The sequence below is a fragment of the Aulonocara sp. 'chitande type north' Nkhata Bay genome, linkage group LG5 (assembly GCF_057382095.1).
Source record: "Aulonocara sp. 'chitande type north' Nkhata Bay isolate Kocher_YH1m ecotype deep benthic linkage group LG5, A_spYH_male_GT1.1, whole genome shotgun sequence".
Taxonomy (NCBI): Eukaryota; Metazoa; Chordata; class Actinopteri; order Cichliformes; family Cichlidae; genus Aulonocara; species Aulonocara sp. 'chitande type north' Nkhata Bay.
Genome location: NC_141348.1, coordinates 5,065,729 through 5,087,520, shown reverse-complemented (window position 1 = coordinate 5,087,520; position 21,792 = coordinate 5,065,729). Strand labels below are relative to the sequence as shown.

Below are 21,792 nucleotides of genomic sequence, written 5' to 3'. Positions count from 1 at the left end.
TGGGCAACTGACTCTGTGACTCATATGACTCAAACACGATTCACTTTGGTGAGTGACTCATTCAAACTCGATTCAGTAAAAATAACCGAATTTACCATCACTAGCACAGACCCTACTGTCCAGTTTTTACTTTTAAATAAATAAAATAAATAAAATAAAAAGCACATGTTTGAAATCAGAAAGCGATGTCTCATTTTTCTTTCAGTGTGATTATTAGTTAGCGTTTCTGATGTTGGAGGGAGCTTACGGTAATGCGAATTCTGCACAATGAAATGTAATTTTCGAATGTCCGATCTTTCCTTGCGACTTGAACACAGCACGCAGCCCCCCTCCTCGTATTTGTATTCCACCGTCGCCATTTTGCTTGAGTCAGAGAGCAGTTCTGGTTTTCTTCGAGCGGGTTCGGGTTTTTCTTGCTATATTCTACAAGTTTTCAAATATCTTTTTAAATTTTAAACTGGTAATTGAACACTACATACACTGTTTACATCATATGTATGCAGTTACATTGAAACGTTACAACACGGACGTGAATACCACGGTAATAAACGGCCGTGTGAACGCTTAGCTAACGATAAGGTCGCTAACCGTCCAAGGTTTCGGTAGGCCTCTGTTATGTACACGAGCTAAAAAGTGCTCATCTATTAATCATAATAATTTAAGAGTTCACATTTTTAAACTAGACACTAGTTAGCCAGGTTAGCTATAAAGGCAAGGCATTTTCCGACTGGGAGTCACGTAGTTCATTAGCTTTGAGACACTTTTTGTAATTCAACAGTAAGTATGTGAATGTTTTCTTGGCTGTCTTGGTCTTTAAAGTGATCTTTTCCTCGAGTTTGAGATTCGTTATTGTTATCTGAGTGTTTCGGTTTAATTGCTGTTTGTGTCCTAATTAAGATGACGATGATAATTAAGGCCGGTTGTCACTGGCAGGCTGAGGCTTGCGTGTGTAGAGTGAAGCCTCCCAAAAACGACACTTGTAGATTTTCCTGCATGAGACACTTGAAGTGTAAAAGTATGTGCGTGTGTCCGAGCACACTTGTTTCATGTTGCTGTGTGGAGTGTTTGTCCTGTTTGTCTTTCAATAACCACCTTTCAGTTCCCCGGGGAGTGTTTCTGATGTATTTGTAGGTTTAAACCCGTCCTCTTGGCCCTCTTTGGGGATCCCTGGATCCGGATAATTTGCCCCCAGTTGATTGGCAGAAGAATTTTTTTTTCTCCAGCATTTGGTAACCAAGACATGAAAGTCCTGCACGGTTTTCCTCCCAACCTCCAGCATTCAAATGTCACAAAATGTGTAAATGCCAACAAGCCCAAGAAGAAGCTGAGGATTTTCCCGCCAACCACGCCACCTTTCTCAACTTTTTTCCCACATCGCTTAGAGTTTCTTCTATTTTTTCTTGTTCATGCTGTTTATGTCCCCCTACTTATTTATTTCAGTAGCCACCAAATAGTATCAATGATGGTTTACAAGCAATGCCCAAAGGACTTGATTGCATCAGCATCAGTATTGTTTAGCGGTTTGGCAGAGATCAGGATGTCTCAGAAATGGGAAGTCGTAGGAAGACTAATGTCTTTGGGAGACCCACCCCACTTTTCCTCTTATCTCATGGATCAAGTGTTCCTTCAGGATTTCCTTACTACTGTGGAGACTCCGTACCAGCTGTGCACTCAGGAGGCAGACCACTTCTCTACTACCTCAGGTAAATGAGCAGCAGTGCATCTCCCACGAGTACAGGTCAGCTTTACAGATTACTCTCACTGCACTATTGTTGCCTTTTCTACAAATTCGTCAAGTTGTTTAAGTTTTCTTGTTGTTTGACTTGGAATCTAGTTGGTGATGTACAGATTCAGAACTTTTACAAACTGGTCAAATATCTTTGACCCCAAGTATCTTTATTTGGGTTTTTAGTGCTGCTAAACTTGGTGGTGGTCCTCGGTGACCTTAGCAGTGCTTAATTTAATTCATTTTTTTGTACAAAGCGCCAAATCACTACAACAGTCACCTCAAGGCACTTTCTATTGTAAAGTAAAGAATACAATCATATGAGCGCTTTGGCAGAAGTGGGAAGGACAAACGTCCTTTAAACAGGAAGAAACCTCCAGCAGAACCAGGCTGAGGGAGGGGCTGACAACGACCCTCTGTGGAGGTGCTGGGTGCACGTCGGGGGTTGGTGCTTTATAAATGAAACGAACTGAATTAAAAATTGAGTGAAGAAGAAACAGTCATCGTGTCATGGGGAGCACCCAGCAGCACAACTAGGGGAGGATCCAGGGTCACCTGGTCCAGCCCGAACTATTTTGAATTCTGGATTTAACAGGAAGCCAATACAGGAGAAATCTGCTCTCTCTTTCTAGTCCCTGTCAGGACTCTTGCTGCAGCATTTTGGATCAGCTGAAGGCTTTTCAGGGAGTTTTTAGGACTTCCTGATAATAATGAATTACAGTCGTCCAGCCTGGAAGTAATAAATGCATGAACTAGTTTTTCAGCGTCACTCTGAGACAGGATATTTCTAACTTTAGAGATGTTGCACAAATGGAAGAACGCAGTCTTACATATGTGTTGAATACATACACGGGGACATATTGTGGTTATTGTCGTGCACCAGGAGGATCCCAGGACCCACTGCAGCAGCGTAGGGCACCAGTGGTGGACCTGGAGGTCATGGCAAACCACAAGCCTCAGGCCACCCTCCTCAGTCCGTTTCTGATTGTTTGATCAGAGACCTTCACATCAGCAGCCTGCTGGAGGTCATTTTGTAGCTCTGGCTGTACTCAGACTACTGCTGCAGCTGTCGATTGTTTTAGTAATCGATTATTCAATCGAGTATTCGGATACAATTACAGTGCTGGCTGCGGTGAAGAAATGCCAGCATATCAGTATTCTGAGGTTCGCCCTGCACTTTGATGCAACGTTTTTGAGCTGCTGAGAACAGGACGGTATGATGGTGTAGAATTAATTGAATAGTAATTGATTGTCCAGCCTAACGACCCTCAGGTCAGAGAGTTTCACTACTATTGATGCAGGACCAGCGCTGCTGTTTGGTCCTCACGGTGTGTGCGCTTCCACATTAAACTATGCCATTGTCATCACTGCTGCTGTTGTGTATCAGTGTGTGGAGCCTTTTCATCCACAGCTGCTCCTGAAACGCTCACACATTGGCTCATACACAGCTCTGTGCTAAACAAAGTATCCAAGTAATGTCTGTTTTTGTTTTGTTTGTTTACAAAAACCAAAGCATTTGTAGACATTTGGGCGACGCAGCATCCCTGTGTGGTTCCTGGTACACACTGACACTGAGTGTTTAAATATTCTCTTGTAGGGCTGTGCGATATGACCAAAGTCTCATATCCTGATATCAGACATCCATCGTCCGGTAACGATATAAATCACAAACATGTAACATTTTCTGTAAAGTCTGTGAATCTCGGGCAGCTCGACCTGCGTGAAGTGTTTCCAGCTGTGCGTCGTGTAGCTGAGTCGAGTGTTTTAACGATGCATGAAACGACACATGTTTAGACACAAGTTGTAACGGCGCCGTTTTCTTTCAAAGTTTGAGTCTGAGCTTTATTTTTAGCACCTGGCGTCTTTTTTACTTCTCATCCGTAAACTCTCTGCATCTTTTATGTGATTCAGTTTATTTTGAAAAGTCTCAACAGGATCTTGAGCTTTATTGTGAAAGGTTTATGTGGAACATAAACAAGCGGAGACACGATGGTTTTACTGTCGTTGTTGCTAACAACAACACATAAAAACAGGCGCTTGTCGTCCGTAGTGTGGTTGTATTAAATCTAAGACAGAGAGACCTTTAATAAAGCCGCTACAGTGACCATCAGAACATGAAAACAGCTGGAAACAGTTTATTTTGCAACAGCACCAAACAAACGATAGCGTAAATGAAACGATAGATGTCGTTCTATCAAACAGCCCTATTCCCTTGAAAAGCATCCAGAGTGTACCAGAGGTGCTGGCTTGGTTTGAGATGTGATGTCTGGTTTGCTCTGTGTTGTCAGGGAGGTTCCTGTCGGCCCATAAGAGATCCAGCTGCTGGGTTTAGAGGTCGTTCCTGTACTACAGCTTTACTATGACCAGCCATGGAGACGACTGCTACTTCTTTTACTATTCTACCTGCAGCAAAGTAAACAAGCCTGCTACATGCACACATTGGGCTAGAAAGTGTTGGTGACCAGAAAGAAGAGTCCAAGCTTACTGTTTGTCTGTGCAGGGAGACAGTTGTCCGTTCAGACACTGCGAGGCAGCTATGGGCAACGAGACCACCTGCAGCCTCTGGCAGGAAGGACGCTGCTTTCGTGCTGTCTGCAAGTTTCGCCACATGAAAATAACGGTAAGCAAAATGTAAATGGAGGAAAGCTGAAGTCCTCTCCTTCAGGCTTTGCCCAGTCAAGGCTGTGTGTGTCTTGAATGGCCATTAATGAAGAGTAAAAAAGCCTCCCTGTAAACCAGGATCTCCACTCCTGACTCCTTCTGTCAGATTTGAAGTGCTGTTCAGAAACACGAGGCTGGTTAAAACGGTGGCACGTTCCCTCTCATTCAGATCTTAGCTACATAGTCCAGAGTGGTGTCATTAGGAGGAGCCATTCATGACAAGAGGGAGGCTCTGAGCCTCCTCTGAGAGTGAGGAGCGTTTCTCCTCATGCATGTTGTTTCACGACAGATGGACACCACAGAATGTTTACATGTTAATGTTCTTCATCAAAACAGAAAAATCGAAAGGAGATCTCGTGTTACTGGGAGAAGCAGCCGGCAGGCTGCCAGAAGCCACACTGTGCCTTCTACCATGAAAAGCCTCGCTACATAGAAGGCGTCTTTGTCCAGCCTGATAAAAGTGAGTTCAAACACACACATTTTACATCCACTACAGCAAGATGCTGGCCCAAAGTATTTATCACCATATACATTTGAAAATGTGCCATAACGATATAACTGACACGAGACAAAATGCTTTACAACTCCACAACTTTGTTAGTGCAAAAACCCATCAATGTATTTCCACTTAAACAAGCAGCTGTTTTTTTTTTAAGTAAAAATATAAACATGTAACAGTGCAAATGCAAACTCCTCGCTGACAGTTTAACCAAAAAGCATTTCCAGTGGAAACTGGCCGACACATCCTCAGCATAACCATGTATAACATCCACAAACTTAAAGAGAGGTCATACACACACAACACGGTAACATTATGTTGAAGCACAGTACGTATCACTCCGCGAGGCTCCGCCTACGATAGCCATAACGCTCCGACAATCCATCAAGCGGTGCGGCTTCGTAGCTTAGCAAAGTCGCACTGAAACATTTGACAGATTTTCGAGCGCCGTGCACATAAAATCGTTTCGAGGTCAGTAAACACAACCAGAGTTCATACATAAGGACACGGGATTATAAGGGGCTCTGTCGACTTTCAGACAAATCAAAGGATGATTTTAAGTGCGCCGTATTTTCCAAACAACACGGTAATAACGACGGCCCGCTAGCATGCGCTACCAAAAATAGTGCTTTGTTGTGTGTCTGACAGACGAAAGCTAAACCAGTTCCACACCAGTGAAGTTTAGGGCCGCCACAAACGATTATTGTGATAGTCGACTAATCAGATCATCATCCTTTGGACGTACAGGTACAGCTTATTGCACCAGCAGCATCTGCTCTCATATAACTATCATTAGCTTACAGCTTTAAGTGTTTAAGGTGCTAACTAAAAATAAAGACAAGATGACAGTTTAACTTTTAATGAAATTTGCAGATTGTTTCGGTGAAGTTTAATAAACTCCTTGCTTTCTAAAATATAACAGGACACCGGAGTAGATTCTGGAGCATCTCACACTTCTGATAATCAGCTGTCTGCTTGACGTTTATTCAGTGTAAAAACTTTAATCTCAGCCAAACTGATTTACTCAGGAACAAATAAAATACTGAAAAACAATAACAAACAACAACATTGTTAAGTTATCTAAGTGACTTATATATCATGTTTAACCTGAGTAGTGAAAGACGGCGGGGGGTTTGAAAACGATCTGCCGGGAGTCCGGTGTTCTCACGGCTCTAGTGACCTAGCCCCCGGCTAACTATCGAGCTAGTGGGTAACAGACGTCTCCGAAAACGTCGGAGCGCTTTTGAAAATATGTGGTGTCCTGATAAACTGAGCCGATATTTGAGGTTTACACAGCTACATTCTCACCTGAAAATATGTTAAACGTTTATTTTGTGATCCAGAAAGAATAATAAGAGTAATATTAAAACTAACTAGCTGCCGCCATTGTTGACAGCTGAGCAGGGCCGCAGCTGTGTCCCAAACGTCGGCTGCATCCTCCTGAGGCCGCATTTGAAGGCCGATTACGTCACAGCCAGACGACGAGGCTGTCCCAATTCGTCGACTCCTCTGAATGCAGCCGACAAATGCGTCCTTCATTTCCCCGAATTTGAAGGATGGGTCGGGTGTGTCCTTCGTGGCCCACCATATCCCAGAATTCATAGCGTGGCCCAGCCAAATTTCAGCTGCCAACAATGGCGGCCGCTACTAAGTTTTAAAATTACTCTTACTAATCTTTCTGGGTCACAAAATAAACTTTTAACATATTTTCAGGCGAGAAAGTAGTTGTGTAAACATCAAATATCTGCTCGGTTTATCAAGATATCGCATATTTGCAAAACTGCTTCGACGTGTTCGGAGACGTCTGTTACCCACCAGCTCGATAGCGAGCAGGGGGTTCAATGGTCACACAGCCGGCGAGAACAGCGGACTCCCGGCTTCGTCGTTTTCAGACCCCGCTCTTTCACTACTCAGGTTAAACATGCTATAAGTCACTCGGAGAACTTAAAAATGTAATTGTTTGCCTTTTTTCTCTGTTTTATTTGTTCCTGAGTCAATCGTTTGGCTGAGATTAAAGTTATTAGATTAGATAAAATAAAACTTTATTAATCCCCTGGGTGGGTTCCTCCTTGGTTTTCACACAGCTGACTAAACGTCAAACAGAAAACTGATTAAACAGAAGTGTGAGACAGTCGAGAGTTTACTCCAGTGTCCGGTTAGATTTTAGACAGCAAGGAGCAGACGGCGAGTTTATTAAACTCCTCCGAGACAGCGGCGACGCTAATCTGAAGGCTGGACCGTCACATTTCACAGCCTCGCACTTCCGGCCTTCTCGGTCTTTGAAGGACCCGGCCCACGTAGACCGCAAAGGCCGGGTCCTCAGGAGGATGCAGCCGACGTTTTGGGACACAGCTCACGCTATGAATTCTGGGACACAGCTTCTTCTTCTTCGGGGTTTAACGGCAGCTGGCATCCTTGTACATGCAGTGCTGCCATCTTCTGTTTCAGTCCGTTATTACACTCTTAAATCCTGCTACTGATTCCTGCGTCCTTTGTGATCTTACAAAGCTTCAAACGACGCGTCGACTATTAAATCAGTCGTGATGATTTTGATAGTCGACTACTCGTAGCAGCCCTACTGAAGTTGCAGCGTTTTTACAAACCAGTTCTGGTTCATCCGTTTCACTCAACGATCCGCTTTCGCCCTTCTCATTCTCTGTCGCCGCCATGCTTTTACTGCCATGTGCGTATGAAAACAAAGGCACTGCACATGCGTGTTCTCGTAGCGTGTATGATATGGCCCAGCCCTACTAATGACCATGGCTGTTACCGTCCCAGACGCAAGGAAGGAGGAGGAACAGCACCACGAGGAACAGACTGTCCCGGCAGCCACAGTGAACCCTCAGCTCAGAAGTGTCAAGACTGATACGCAGGAGCCGGTGCCGAGCCCCACCCATCCACCAGTCGTGATTAATCCAGCAGACGATGATGAGGATGAGGACGGTGAGCTGAACCTGACTTTAGAAAACATGTATTTCTGCAATGAAGTTAATGTTTTTTTGATTCTCATCACGGATGTCTTTCAGACCAGTTCTCAGAAGAGGGAGAGGAGGGAAAGGGTGGCCCTTCGCCTAGAAAGCTGCCCAAATCAGGTGCAGCAGCAGAGAGACACAAGCTCACACCTGACATCGTATCTGGGTTTGTGAGTTAAGCATCTTAGCCTCCCACATCTCCTAAAACCTTTTGTCTTCACAGACGATTCCCTGAACTTTGGAGTGAGCACGTTGGAGGAGATCCGGCTAAGGAAAGCCCTTAAGGCCAGCATGAAGAGGGCCGGTTACCCCCTCCAGACTACCGAAACATCCACCAGTGTGGAGAAAGAAAACATCCAGACGTTATTTCGACCAGATGTATTTGACTCACGAGATGGTAAAAAGTGTAACAGCTGTGTTTTCCCAGTCTTCTGTGTAACGTTGGTGGCGCTCCTGTTTGCTGCTGCTGAGGCAGATCTACTTTAAACTTGAACTGTTCTGTGTTTTAACTCTCATCTCTCTGGTGTTTGTAGAGCCTGGGGGAGCCAGAGTTAGTGTGACTAAAAGACTTGGGAGAAAGATTAACAGCACTGGTAAACTTGCTCTCTTGCTGCAGTTGTCAGATACTATTGTGAGTAATAATGTAGAGATTAAAAGCTCATTGCTTGTCCTTGACTTAGATCTAAGAAGTGCAGAAGATGTCCCCCTGAAAAGGAGTCTGGCTAAGCGTTTGGGTAGGGTGGTGGATGTGGACCAACCATTTCTGCCCCCTCACAAAGGTCAGTGCTGTAAGAGCTGCAGCTGTGGCCTCTGACTCGTTATGCTGCCATTCACACTGAAGCCTCGTCTGTCTTCTGTTTCTTCAGCTCTCAAACCTGTAAAGGAAAGACTTGGATTGCTTTGTGATCCCGTTGCAGCCAGTCAACCAGGTAAGCAGGCTGATATGAGCTACACTCACATCGATTGTGGAATAATATAAATCACAGCCATGCGCTAGAACGTGTTGTCATGGTTGCAGCTGAGAGCAGTGCGGTGTCACAGAAGGTTCCTGAGCTTATCCACATAAAGACTCTGGAGCAGATCAAACAGGAGAAGGCGGTCAGGTCCCAGCGCGACAACCAGAAAAGCACCAGAGCCACAGAAGCCACCGAGAGCAAAGCCAGCAGTGGAACAAAGCGAGCCATCGCCATGAACGACGCCTCCCTCTGCAATGTCAAAACATTTTCTGAGATTCTTCACGACAAGAAGAAAAGACAAGAGGAGGAGCTGGAACAGAAGCCCCGCCCTGAGGTCAATCACACAGCAGAGCGAGATCAGGGCAAGAGCCAGGAGGAGGCCCACACAGCTGGGCCTGAGGTCGCAAACGTGGGCCGGATTAGAGTAAAGACCCTGGAAGAAATCCGCATGGAGAAGGCAGCAAGGAGTCAGCTCGAGCAGGCAGTGGACGCTGAAAACAGGAAGAGGTCTAACGCTGAGGAGAGCGGTGCCAAGAAGCCCCGCCTGCTGCGCATTAAGAAGCTGGCCCCCCAAAGTAAGGCTGCTTTTTTGCATATTACATCTGTGCTATTACAGGAAGTGCATGCACATCTGTTACACTGTCTTTCTGATGGCCTTTGGTTTTGACTGGTCGGCACCACTTGGGGGGACATTTATATGAACTGTTGGTAAGACTGTGTAACACAGGCCGTGACAAAGGCCATAATTCCCCTGGGTGGGTGAATACATGTTCCATTGTTCATTCCTTCTATTGTGCGCGACTCCTTTGCTGTAAAATGGCTGGAAATGAGGCGAGATTAAGCCGCTCCATAACGGCGTTTTTATGCTTACGCGTGCCCCTGACGCATAGCGCCACATGCTGCAAACGAAGTATCATTTTCTCACACAACACACACGACCGAGCCATCACATCGTGTGCCCAAGCAAACCACACGTTCTCTAAAAGCCGATAGATCTCACAGAGTCCAAAGGGTCTGCAGGTTCACTGAACCAGCCACAGAAGACCACACACGTGTCCACAACTGATAAACATAACATCATAAATCAGACCTACCTTTGCTGTCGCGCCCATCGGAGACTGCAGCTGGTTTCCTCTTCACAATGCCTGTTTTCAGTTACAGACGTCTGATTGGACGAGGCTCATAGATTGTTTACACAGAGATTGTAGACCATATAGGAAAGTGTTGCTGGATTGTTTTGTTTTCTCCTAACATGGTTTTGAAACACTAACATGAACCTTATGTTGAACTTAGCTAGCAGCATCGCCGCAGAGAAGAAGCCACACAGAAGTGCATCTCCTGAACCCCAGGTACTGTCTGCTTTCTGTTTTTCTTCAGTGTTGGTTTCTTTGTCATCGGGCTGTTGGCAGTGCTAATTTTCTCTCTTTGTAGACCAGTAACAATATCAAGGTGAAGACCTTTGAGGAGATCATGCGGGAGAAACGCCTTCGAAAGCAGGAAATGTTGGAACAAGGCAAAGTGGGAGAACCTGAAACGGAGCCTTCTCACAATCAGAATGCCAGCAGTACCGTCAAAAGGAAGGCTCCTTCATCACCGCGCTCCTCCTCCTCGCCTTCCTCCAAAACTCCATGTGCCGGTTCCACCGAAAGAGTTCCTGCTCACAAGCTGATTACTCTCAGGTCAACGGCTGCACCGCCTGGAAACGGTGTGGCCGCTCCTGAAACAACAGCTGCTGTTGTTACTGTGCAGAGCTCTTCACCACAGCAGGCTGGGACAAAGTCCAGCTCCAGGGTCGCTCCAGACAAGAAGACGCAGGTGTCCTCTGCACTGTCACCACTGGAGCAGCCTCGTGTGACAGGAGCCTCTACTGCCGAGGAAGCGATGGACACGAATCGGGAGTCCCCAGAGCACACTGCAGATACCAAAGGTACTGTATCACTCGTGCTGTCACTCATCTTTCTAAGCCAAGTGCACTCAAAGCACTTGATCTATGCACAGGTGCTTCCTCTCACACATTCACACTCCGGTGGATGCATCAGAGAGCACCATGGGGTGAGCACCATGGGGTGAGCACCATGGGGTGAGCACCATGGGGTGAGCACCATGGGGTGAGCACCATGGGGTGAGCACCATGGGGTGAGCACCATGGGGTGAGCACCATGGGGTGAGCATCTTGCCCAAGGATACTTGGCTTGCAGCCTGGAGCAGGGATCGTTTTAATGGAGAGGGGCAGAATATCAACCAGGAATCCAGAAAAGAAAACGCATTACATACAAGCTATACATTGGTATGGTGTAGTTAAACTGTACCATAATGGATTAACTCACACCCACAAAGTCCCCCTGAGTACTCCAGGAGAGTAGAGAAGCGCTGTGTAAGAATCAGTCCGTAACGTGTACACCATGCAGAGCAGGCTCGTGGTCACACCAACAGCAAGTCCTCTGTCATCAGTTTGACTCGCGGTGTTTGAAGGAGCAGCTCCGTTCTGTGGAGGTCTGCCAGGGAGCAGTGTGACTCCACTGCATGGAGTGGGCCGTGCATGGTAACATCTTGGACAGCAGCCTGCTTCCCTCTGCCAGAACACCTACGATCAGCCAGTGTTTGGTCCTTTATCTGTGGGAGGAACTGAAACTTCGAGTGGCCGAGCAAGAAAAACCCCTCCTGAGAATTTCTTAAACGCGGTGACCACCTAAAAGAAATGTCTTAGAGTTGTACCTGCCAACAAGGATTAAACACAAATTAGAAGCTGTTCATTTCTTTGTAAGTGAGCAAACATGCAAATTTAGCAGGGGGTCAAAAAGTCCTGTCCCTGCACTGTAAGCTGACCTTAAACGGACCCAACCAGGAGGTGCATGCTTAGTTTGAGCCAAACAGTTTCCCAGTGCTTGTAGTTTGTAGCGACACACTGGGGTTCGCTCTGATAGTTCTTGGAGTGTGAAAAGAAACAAAAGCATGTGACGTCTAACCAGAGTGACCAAACTATGGTGTGAGGCAGGAAAGTCTCTGCAGACTAAAGCATTACTTTGTACTTACAGAGAGACCGAAACTGAATGTGAAACCGTCTGTGATGAAGCCTGCAGTGCTGGTTAAGCCTGGCCAGAGGAGGCGGGGAGCACAACAGTCTGCTGTAGTTGCTGTTAAACCTCTAAACAGCCCCTCTGCACCGAAAGAGGAGCCACGAACCAGTGACAGACATGTAAGGGTGCATGTGTCCAGTGTGATGCACTTCATGTTTAATTTCTATTGTGATAATCCTGTACAGACGAATGCAGATGAAGGAGGAGGGACTAATTACTCGTGTGCTGTGAATTTGTTTTGCCTCGTCAGACTCTCCCATCCACCGGCGTGGATGCTGCATGGAGTCACTTCACCCAGCTGGAGTCTGCCTCCAGCTCTAGCCCAACAGGAGAGGAGCTTCAGACCGTCCCTGTCTTCACACAGAGTCTAGGCCCAGAGAGCAGTCTGCCCATCAGTGGTGCGACCACCAGAGAGTCCTGCACGGTGCCCCAAAGGTAAACGAGAGTCCAGACAGAAAAACAGATCAGCGTTAGTGTGCTGCTGCCCCCAGCTCAGTGCTCATTGGTTCCATTCAGTCTGGCTTTGGGGAAAGAACAATAAAAGTAGCAAGTGACAGCAGAAAATAAGTATTTATGTTCGGTATGCACTTCATTACAAACACAGTCATTACTGTGGTAGAGACCGAACACAGTGCTGGAAACATTCCTCAGAGATGTTGGTCCACACTGATGTGGTGCTTTGCATTGTTGACTGCACATCAAATGTGCTATGTTGGATTGGGATCTAGTAACTATGGACGCCGTTTGACTACAGCACACTTACTATCAGGTTTGGGAAACCAGTCTGAGCTTGTTTGAGCTTTATGGTTGCTGCTGGGACCACCGTCACCTTCACCCTCCACACCTGCTCCAGCTCTTCTCTGAGCCCTTGGTACTTCTCCAGCTTCTCATGTTGCTGTCATTCGCTGCATCCATCCCTACGGCCGTCTTCCTCTGTTTGTCTACCACCACCATGTCCGTCTGTATCTGGAAGTCCCACAGGATCTTAGCTCGGTCATTCTCCGCCCTTGGGGGCATCTCCCATGTTGACCTCAGGACTTCCAGCTAGGGCTGTTCGATGTAACGATATATATCTGATGACGATATAAAAACATCGTTTCATTTACGCTATCGTTTGTTTGGTGCTGTTGCAAAATAAACTGTTTCCAGCTGTTTTCATGTTCTGATGGTCACTGTAGCGGCTTTATTAAAGGTCTCTCTGTCTTAGATTTAATACAACCACACTACGGACGACAAGCGCCTGTTTTTATGTGTTGTTGTTAGCAACAACGACAGTAACAGCATCGTGTCTCCGCTTGTTTATGTTCCACATAAACCTTTCACAATAAAGCTCAAGATCCTGTTGAGACTTTTCAAAATAAACTGAATCACATAAAAGATGCAGAGAGTTTACGGATGAGAAGTAAAAAAGACGCCAGGTGCTAAAAATAAAGCTCAGACTCAAACTTTGAAAGAAAACGGCGCCGTTACAACTTGTGTCTAAACATGTGTCGTTTCATGCATCGTTAAAACACTCGACTCAGCTACACGACGCACAGCTGGAAACACTTCACGCAGGTCGAGCTGCCCGAGATTCACAGCCTTTACAGAAAATGTTACATGTTTGTGATTTATATCGTTACCGGACGATGGATGTCTGATATCAGGATATGAGACTTTGGTCATATCGCACAGCCCTACTTCCAGCCCACACTCGGCACAGATGTTCCTGTACACTATGCCGGCCACTTGGTTATGGCGTTCCATGTATGCCTTGCCTGCTAGCGTCTTGCACCCTGCTGTTATGTGCTGGATTGTCTCAGGGGCATCTTTCCACAGCCTGGGGTCTTGCCTGGTGTGGTAGACCTCAGCCTCCATGGATCTGTGCTCAGAGCTTGTTCCTGTGCTGCCTTTCAGCCACTTCCTCTGTCTGCCGGTGGTACATAGCGTGCAGAGTCCTGTCCTTCCATCACTGTTCTTCTCCTCGCTCCTCTTCTTTCTTGGGTTTCTGCTCAGTGAGGTATTCACTAAGCGTGCGGTGTGGTAGCCGTCTCCTGATGTACTCATGGATGTTTGTCTCATCCTGGGTAAAAATGATCCTATTTTTCAGTGCTCTCGTACTCAGTGCACCTTCAGTTGTAGTAGGAGCTTGGTACCTAATCTTGGGTTTTTGTCCAGTTGCTGCAAGCTCCATGGCAACCCCGTGAGCCACGGGTGTCAGCTGTACGTGTCTGACCTGTTGTTTTTGTAGTGGTTCCCTGAGATTTATTTGTGTCTCTGCTTTTGGTGAAGAGGTTCCTCTCTGAGAGCATGTCAGTTTTTCTCTGTTTGCATGAAATGAAGTAACGAGGCTTTCTGTCGTTCAGCCCAGTACAGAAGACACCCTCTCAGCCCAGATCAAGGAGGCTCAGCACTGCAGCATCCCGGGCTGCCTCCAGCTCGAGCGCCGCTGCCTCCACCTCTGCCATGGATGACTTCGAGGAGCTGATCAATGAGTTTACTGACGACCACCTTGATGATGATGTGGACCCCAGTATCGGAGAGGACGACCTGCTGCAAGAGCTTTCTGAAATGATTGACAGCTGAGAGGACGCAGTCAGCAGTCGGCCCTGTGTCTCTCTGGGCGGTGGGACTTAGCTCCATGGTAGATGTTGGGCTATTTAGATGTATTTCGTTCTTAAAATAACTTTTTAACCTATGAGTCCATATGTTGCTCTTTACATTTTCATCATCTTCTCTCAAAGACAGTCTTCTATAATTTGCTCTTCAGGTGAATATTTGATGATGGAGGAATTACTCTGCAGGGCCTCAGTCCTCTTCATCATGTGTGTTTATGATCCCACTCCAACAAAAGCTGTTGTGTTAGAGATGTGCTTACCACGATCCCAGGTTTGTGTGGATGCTGTTCATTTAGAGAGAAGTTGTATCTGTATACTGTGTATGCAACAGAACTGTGTGTTTGTTGTTCTGTGAGTGGACGAGCCTGTTCACACATCGTGACAGTGATGGAATAGATCCGTTTGATTTCAGCGAGGACTGTCACAGAACCTACGATGATCACCGTTTAAAGTAATTTATTGGAAAGGCGTGTGTGCAGTCATTCACATGTGATCGAGTCTATCCCGTGACTGTACTCACTTTATATGTTTTATTAATGTGTGTTTCTTTCATCACTTACGTTTAGTAATGGACGTCCTTTTAACCTAGAGCAGGTGGTGTCAGTGTGTAAGAACTCTTTGTTATTTATGAACAGCTCAGGGACTGTTTCACATGTTTCTATGTTCTTTATACAATGAAAAAAAGGGGGAGGGGCTTTGATTTTAGCAGTACTGCCTAGAGATGATTTTTTTTTGTTTGGTCTGTTAGTAGATCAGCTTACTTTGTCTCTGTCCTGACCCTCACACAGGCTGACTATTCAGAGTGACTTGTACATTTATTGTGTAAATAAAAATTATTTTAAATTAATTTGAATTCTTGTTTATTATTTACTTTTCATTTACACACACACACACACACACACACACACACACACACACACACACACACACACACACACACACACACACACACACACGTATATGTATACATACGTACATACGAGTCTGACTTTGACACTTAAAAAAGGCGTCAAAGTCAGACTCTGGTTGATCATTGGCTTCAGAAGGCAGACCAGAAATTTTAATAAAGATTTTACAAACAACCTACAGAATAAATATGATGGCATTGATAAATTCATATGGATACCAGCATGTTATGGTGTTATTGGCAATGAGGTGGCAGATAGAATTGTAAAGCAGGCTGTTAAGAGAGATCAAGAGGTTTTAAATATCAGTGCTAGCAAAGCTAAAATGAAGAGCATTGTAAAAGAGAAAATGATAGCAAAAGTGGTGGAAGGAGGAGAGGACAGGGAGATGGTTTTATTCTATTCAAAGAGAAACAGGGAGGACCAGGAGAGAGGAGACAATCATATCTCAATTCAGATTTGTAGAAAAAAAGATTAAGCTAGATAGAAAGGATTTATTGCAAAGGAACTCCAGATGTGAAAGTTTTATGGCTTTATTTCAGTTCCTAAGACTAATTTGTATGCAGAGACATGACGATATAGTAGTATTTTTTTGATCATTCATTTTTGATTATTTGGTATGAGCGAATTCTGGTCCACCCTCCAAGCCAGTTGGTGGCGGTAGTGCACCGCATTCTTGTTTGCCAACCGCCAAAAACACGTCGAAGAAGAAGAAGGCGAAGCGGAAGTGACGCCACCAGGCAGCAGGTGGCGTCACACAGCTCCCAGAAGCCGGTGTATCTTAGCTTCCGTCGGAGAGGATGTAAACAGAAGGACACCGAGTCTTGAGAGAAAGCGGTTGAAAACATGACCAAGCTGGAGCTCCTCAACGTGTTTCTGAACGACAGGCTCACGGCGGCGGCCGAAGACATTTTTCGCGCCGTAAAAGACACGGTGGTGGAGTACCAGAGTGAAATCCTGCGCTCCAAGGAGGAGAACGAGCGACTCAAACGGCTCCTGAATGTGGCCGTCCAGCGGCTACTGCTGCAGTCAGGTGAAGAGCATCGGCTCACGGCGCTCACTGGTAAAAACCAGCGCAAGTGTCCCAGCGGTAGCTCCCACATAGAGCTATGTGGGAGCTACCGCTGCTACCCACAGGTGTGCTAGCACAGACACACGAAGTCAGTTTGCTCTTTGGAAACAACACTGTTGGTAGTTTAACCTGTAAAAATCAGCTAAACCCAGGCTGATGACTACAAACATGACGTCAGAGAGTTTCCTGAGGAGCCAGTTTCAAACAGCCAGACACGTGATCGCTAACCGTCGCTGTTTTCGCTAGTCAGTACCAGACGTACTAGTCGTTTAACCTGGTTGTTAAGATTTTAACTGATGCCCAGTGCCGGTGTCGTAGGGAGGGTAGGTATCCCCGACAGAACTGGTTTCCCCTGCGTCGGGAGCGCGCACTGGGTAGGGAGAGCGGGTCCAGTTGACTCCGCCTCCTTTCTAACCACCTTGACGTGGAAACAGTGACGTTTGACTTTAGTGAAAGATGAGTGTCGGTACAGTAGCGACCAGTGTGTGGACGGGATTATTTCAACAAACCGAGGACGTTGTGTGTAACGAGACCATAGTCACGTCTGTGTGAACTCGACTCACGTCAATTAATAATACTGCGTTCACAATTTTTACTCTGGTTGTTGCAGATCGCAAAAGGTTTGTGTGCTGGAAACCAAAACACCCACGTTCAGTTTGTCCCTGTGAAACACGTTTCTGTAGATAGACCTCCAGACACCAGGGAGACACACTCTAACTGCACAATCTGTGTGTGTCCAGTCAACATGTGTAGGGTGTATCTGTTAGACACCCTTACACTGACCCTTACACTGACCCTTACACTGACCCTTACACTGACCCTTACACTGACCCCAACTGTATATCAGTCGAAAGAAATTTCTGTTTATAGCAGCATCCATCGCCTCAGAGTGTAAGAGTGTGTGTCTTTGCACTACGCTATATTATTCATCAGTATTAATCCCAGTACTGTGCTTTGCTGTGATAAATGACTTGAGGCTGTGAAACACTCAGGGTCACACATCCATTAGTTTATTAGAGCCAGCTCGGCTTGGATATAGGGCTGAATGATTATGGAAAATAATCGAATTGCGATTTTTTTGCCCCAATATTGCGATTGCGATGCGATATGCGATTATTTTTTAAGGTCTTTGTCTTCTGTATTATTAAACAAAGACAAGCAATACATCATATAGTATGGCCAATACTATATTACATTAATTTTAAACTGTTCTTTCCTGGAAGACAGACCTCTGTTATGATGACATGAGGTGATGCATGAATTGATGACTGACATTTTTATTTAACTTCTTCAATCACAACAGTATATTTGAACATACACAATAGTTTATTTTTAGCTTACAAACATCTGAACATAAAGTGCTGACAAGGAACCCTGGTGTAAACATTAAAATGAAAGTCAGTACAATGTGCAGATTGCAGAAATATACATAAACAAAATCAGTGGCTTTACCACACTCAGTTTTTCGACATCTGTGAACTACTAGACAGTCATTCAATTAAAAAATAATATTAAATAAATAAAACTAATAAATAAAAAATACACACATCTTACTGATCTCTGCAGTCAGTAACATTACACATAAAGTGCAAACATAATAGCAATTGTATAAACACACACACAAACACGCCTTTAAAGTTTAAAGGCGTGAAATTGGACGGTCTAGTTCTGATTAGCGTCACCGCTGTCTCGGTGGAGTTTAATAAACTCGGCCGTCTGCTTCTTGCTATCTAAAATATAACCAGACACTGGTGTAAATTCTCGACTGTCTCATACTTCTGTTTAATAAGTTTTCTGTTTGACGTTTAGTCAGCTGTGTGAAAACCAAGGAGGAACCCACCCGGGGGATTAATAAAGTTTTATTTTATCTAATCTAATAACTTTAATCTCAGCCAAACCGATTTACTCACGAACAAACAAAACACTGAAAAAAGCCCAACAATAACATTTTTAGGTTGTCTAAGTGACTTATATATTACGTTTAACCCGAGCAGCGAAACTCCGCGGTGATCTGAAAATGATGTGCCGGGAGTTGTGCCGTTCTCGGCCGCATCAGTAACCCTCGAGCTCCCGGCTAGCTGTCGAGCTGGTGGGTAGCAGACGCCTCTGAAAACGTCGAAGCACTTTTGCAAATATGGGATATCTTGATAAACCGAGCAGATATTTGATGTTTACACAACTACTTTCTCGCCTGAAAATATGTTAAAAGTTTATTTTGTGACCCAGAAAGATTAGTATGAGTAATTTTAAAACTTAGTAGCGGCCGCCATTGCTGGAAACTGGAGTTTGGCTGGGCCGCGCTATGAATTCTGGGATATGGTAGTAATTTGGACAGCCTTCGGCGCGTCGCTGTGACGTAATCGGTCTACAAATGCGGCCTCAGGAGGATGCAGCCCATGAATTGTATAATATAATCGCAGTATAATCGCAGCCTTTGCGGTTAGAAAATTGCACTTGATCATGTCGCGATATTATCGCAAATGCGATATATCGTTCAGCCCTACTTGGATAGCTTCCCCCCTTTAAAACAAGACAGTGTTTATATTTACTTATTAAAGTTCAATAAGGGCAGATCACTTGGAAGAACTGAACATGATTCACTGAGATAGAGAAATGAATGATTAGACTCTGATCACGATCATGGCAGATAGGATGTAGGACAGGATGCAGTGGTAGTGAAGATGAAGAATGAGGCTGACGAGGAGGGTTGTCTGAATGGCAGAGAGCACAGATTTAAAGCATGCAAAGCGGAGGCTGATTGGCTCAAAGAATGCGGGCGAGAAGATGATTGGACTAGAGCAAGAGTATCGAGCGTGGGTAGTGATGCAAAGAACAGGAGAAGCAGAGCGAAGCAGGTAGATGAGTGTTTCCAGGTGCTCCTCAGTGATGCCGAAGGTGACACATTTGGTGTGATGATCTGAAACGTGACGCGTGTTTAAAGAAAATGAGGAAGGAGGCAAATACAGCATTAAAGTGCTTTTACTTACAGTCAGTGTTCAACGTGTTTCCAGCTTCAGCCATCTTCACATGTGCAGATTTGTGCGTCCACTACAGCACCACTGTGAATCGTAGTGTTCACTGACCGTGCATAAATCCACCCAGCATGACTGTGATGTCTGTCACCTTTCAGAACCCCACTCTCAGGCCCAGGAAGACGGTCAGCTCTGTGCGTCTGAGTGTGGAAGGAGTGCAGGGCTGCTGTCACACGTCAAAGATGAACAAAGAAACGCTCAAAGTCACTGCTCGCACCAGGTAAGCAACTCTGAGGAAGGAAACTGCAGGAGCGTTGAGCCGCTGAGGTTAAATGCTCCACCTGCCCAAACCGCCTCGCTGCCTCCGCTTACATCCCCAGAGGTGAAGACGGAGACGGACGGGGAGGACAGCAGGAAGCAGCAGTGCTGTAACAGCCTGCCAGCGGCCGCTAACGCAGCTCAGAGTGATTCTCGTGCCACCGCTGCAAAGACACACAGGACTGTGAGAAATGAGCAGCAGGTGAAGGGGCTGCTGCGCTCAAACGGAAAGCAAAGTGCTCACATACTGCAGATTAAAAATGTAAAGTCTCTGAAGGCGTCGTCATCGCGGCCCCATCATCCGAGCCAGAGCATCCAGAGGTGGCACAGCTGCAATGAGTGCGGGAAGGGCTTCAACTTTGCCTGCCAGCTGGAGGTCCACATGCGCTGGCACACCAAAGAGAAGCCATACAGCTGTGCGGTGTGCCGGAAGAGCTTCACCACCGTGAGCATGTTGAAGAGGCACCACCGCATCCACACCGGAGAGAAGCCTTTCCGCTGCCACGTCTGCGGGAAATGCTTCAACCAGTCAGCTCATCTTAACACCCACTTCAGGCTTCACACCAGAGAGAGGGCCGGCTGGAGCCGAGCGCCACACTGCAAGTTGTCCCAGTAGGAACCCGCTTCATGTGTAAACACCAAGAACTGTTTCTTCTAGTGGTGTACAGTGGTGGTGTGTGCTTGTGTCTTGTTGTGCAATAAACATGACAACTGCAGATGCGGTGACGTGTGCTGGTGTTAATGAGTGTAGTTGTAGCTACGCAGACAGGCGAGGCTGGACATTAAAGATGGGAGAGTAAACCATGTCTCCTTTGTCTTCTCTTTCAATGCTGCACTTTTGTATCTTTGTATTATTGTGAGAATTAGCCGTGCTGTTTCTAAGGCCACAGACCGTTCCTGAACATGGTTCATAATGCTTTGTTTCCTTCTCTGCACTGTCTGTGGAAGGCTCAGTGTGGCAATCTGAGAACATGACATCCTACTCAGTCCACGAGGGCCGGTGTCCCTGCAGGCTTTGTGTCCTCCAACCAACACAGCTGATTTAAATGGCTACAGTAGCTCCTCAACGGCTGTGTCCCAATTCAGGGTCTGCACGCTTGAAGTACGCGCACTACGTACGGTGCGTACTAGGAAGTACGAGAAGTGCGGAAGTGAGAGGCTTGTGAAATGGGACGGTCTAGCCTCCGTCGCGCTGTTCAGGTTGCCTAGCAACCTTAATACTAACCGTGAGAAATGTTATATTCAGCTTTGTTTGACAGAAATGAAGGAGAAAAATGTTTTGTTGTTCATTCATTTTTATCATGACATCACTTTGATTAGTTGAGTATGGTGCAGTGGACACATGTGTGACTGCTGTGATTAAAGCATCTTTCTTTCAGCTTAACGAGTGAACCGTCAGCTCGTTCAAACACACGTTAAAGTGCGCCGAACAGAGGCAGCAATATAACACAGCTCACATTAACAGTGCAGTGAATCCTGCTTGTGCCGTGATGTTCAGGACCGAGCAGCATCACTGACTTTCAGCTCGTTGTGTTTGTGGATATATGACTGACTTTAATTATCCATAAATCATCAGAGTCTCTGTCAGATTAAGGTCGACTATTGAACGGCGTATATTTAAAAGGCTTTGAAACCAAGTTAGTACAAACGTCACTAATGTCACATGACTTTGCTGACATGTGGCCAACAGTCATGTTTAATGTTCTTCATTATTAAACATTCGCACATAAATAAGTGACGTTGTTAAATTATAATATTATTTTATGCCATGTTATGCCCCTAACTAAAGATTGTGAATTATTATGTAGTTTTAGTTTGCATTATGCTCCTGAATTAGAAGAAGCTGATAACTATTGCATTAATTAAACTGATTTGCATTACATTAGACTGCTGATTTATTGTGGATGAATGATATTGTTTTATGATGTTATAAGAAATACTGTTTGCAGAGAGTCATCGCCTTATTTGTCTGATTAGAAGAGAACAGAGCATGCTGGAGTTTTCTGCTCCATCTCAGCAGGAGCAGATAAACGGGGA

At 45.6% G+C, this 21,792-nt stretch overlaps 2 protein-coding genes across 4 annotated transcripts; both read left to right on the top strand.

The window, feature by feature from the left end:
• The first annotated feature begins 334 nt into the window (after positions 1 to 334).
• On the top strand, positions 335 to 15,335 carry zc3h11a (zinc finger CCCH-type containing 11A). Of its 2 annotated transcripts, XM_086291056.1 has the most exons (17): positions 335 to 460; positions 1,631 to 1,703; positions 4,015 to 4,139; positions 4,227 to 4,346; positions 4,724 to 4,847; positions 7,665 to 7,829; positions 7,913 to 7,978; positions 8,082 to 8,255; positions 8,392 to 8,451; positions 8,539 to 8,637; positions 8,725 to 8,787; positions 8,877 to 9,389; positions 10,108 to 10,163; positions 10,246 to 10,741; positions 11,850 to 12,010; positions 12,142 to 12,326; positions 14,237 to 15,335. In XM_086291056.1, exons 3-17 carry the CDS (start codon positions 4,086 to 4,088, stop codon positions 14,454 to 14,456), a joined length of 2,556 nt encoding a protein of 851 aa, XP_086147182.1. In that variant the 5' UTR covers positions 335 to 460; positions 1,631 to 1,703; positions 4,015 to 4,085; the 3' UTR covers positions 14,457 to 15,335. The 2 variants fall into 2 exon arrangements, with proteins under 2 accessions (XP_086147182.1, XP_086147181.1); XM_086291055.1 differs by having other exon boundaries at positions 347 to 1,703.
• Positions 15,336 to 16,083: 748 nt separating this feature from the next.
• Positions 16,084 to 20,806, top strand: LOC147329750 (uncharacterized). Of its 2 annotated transcripts, none has more exons than XM_086291054.1 (2): positions 16,084 to 16,426; positions 19,596 to 20,806. In XM_086291054.1, exons 1-2 carry the CDS (start codon positions 16,240 to 16,242, stop codon positions 20,369 to 20,371), a joined length of 963 nt encoding a protein of 320 aa, XP_086147180.1. In that variant the 5' UTR covers positions 16,084 to 16,239; the 3' UTR covers positions 20,372 to 20,806. The 2 variants fall into 2 exon arrangements, with proteins under 2 accessions (XP_086147180.1, XP_086147178.1); XM_086291052.1 differs by having other exon boundaries at positions 16,084 to 16,456; positions 19,596 to 20,805.
• Positions 20,807 to 21,792: the final 986 nt, after the last annotated feature.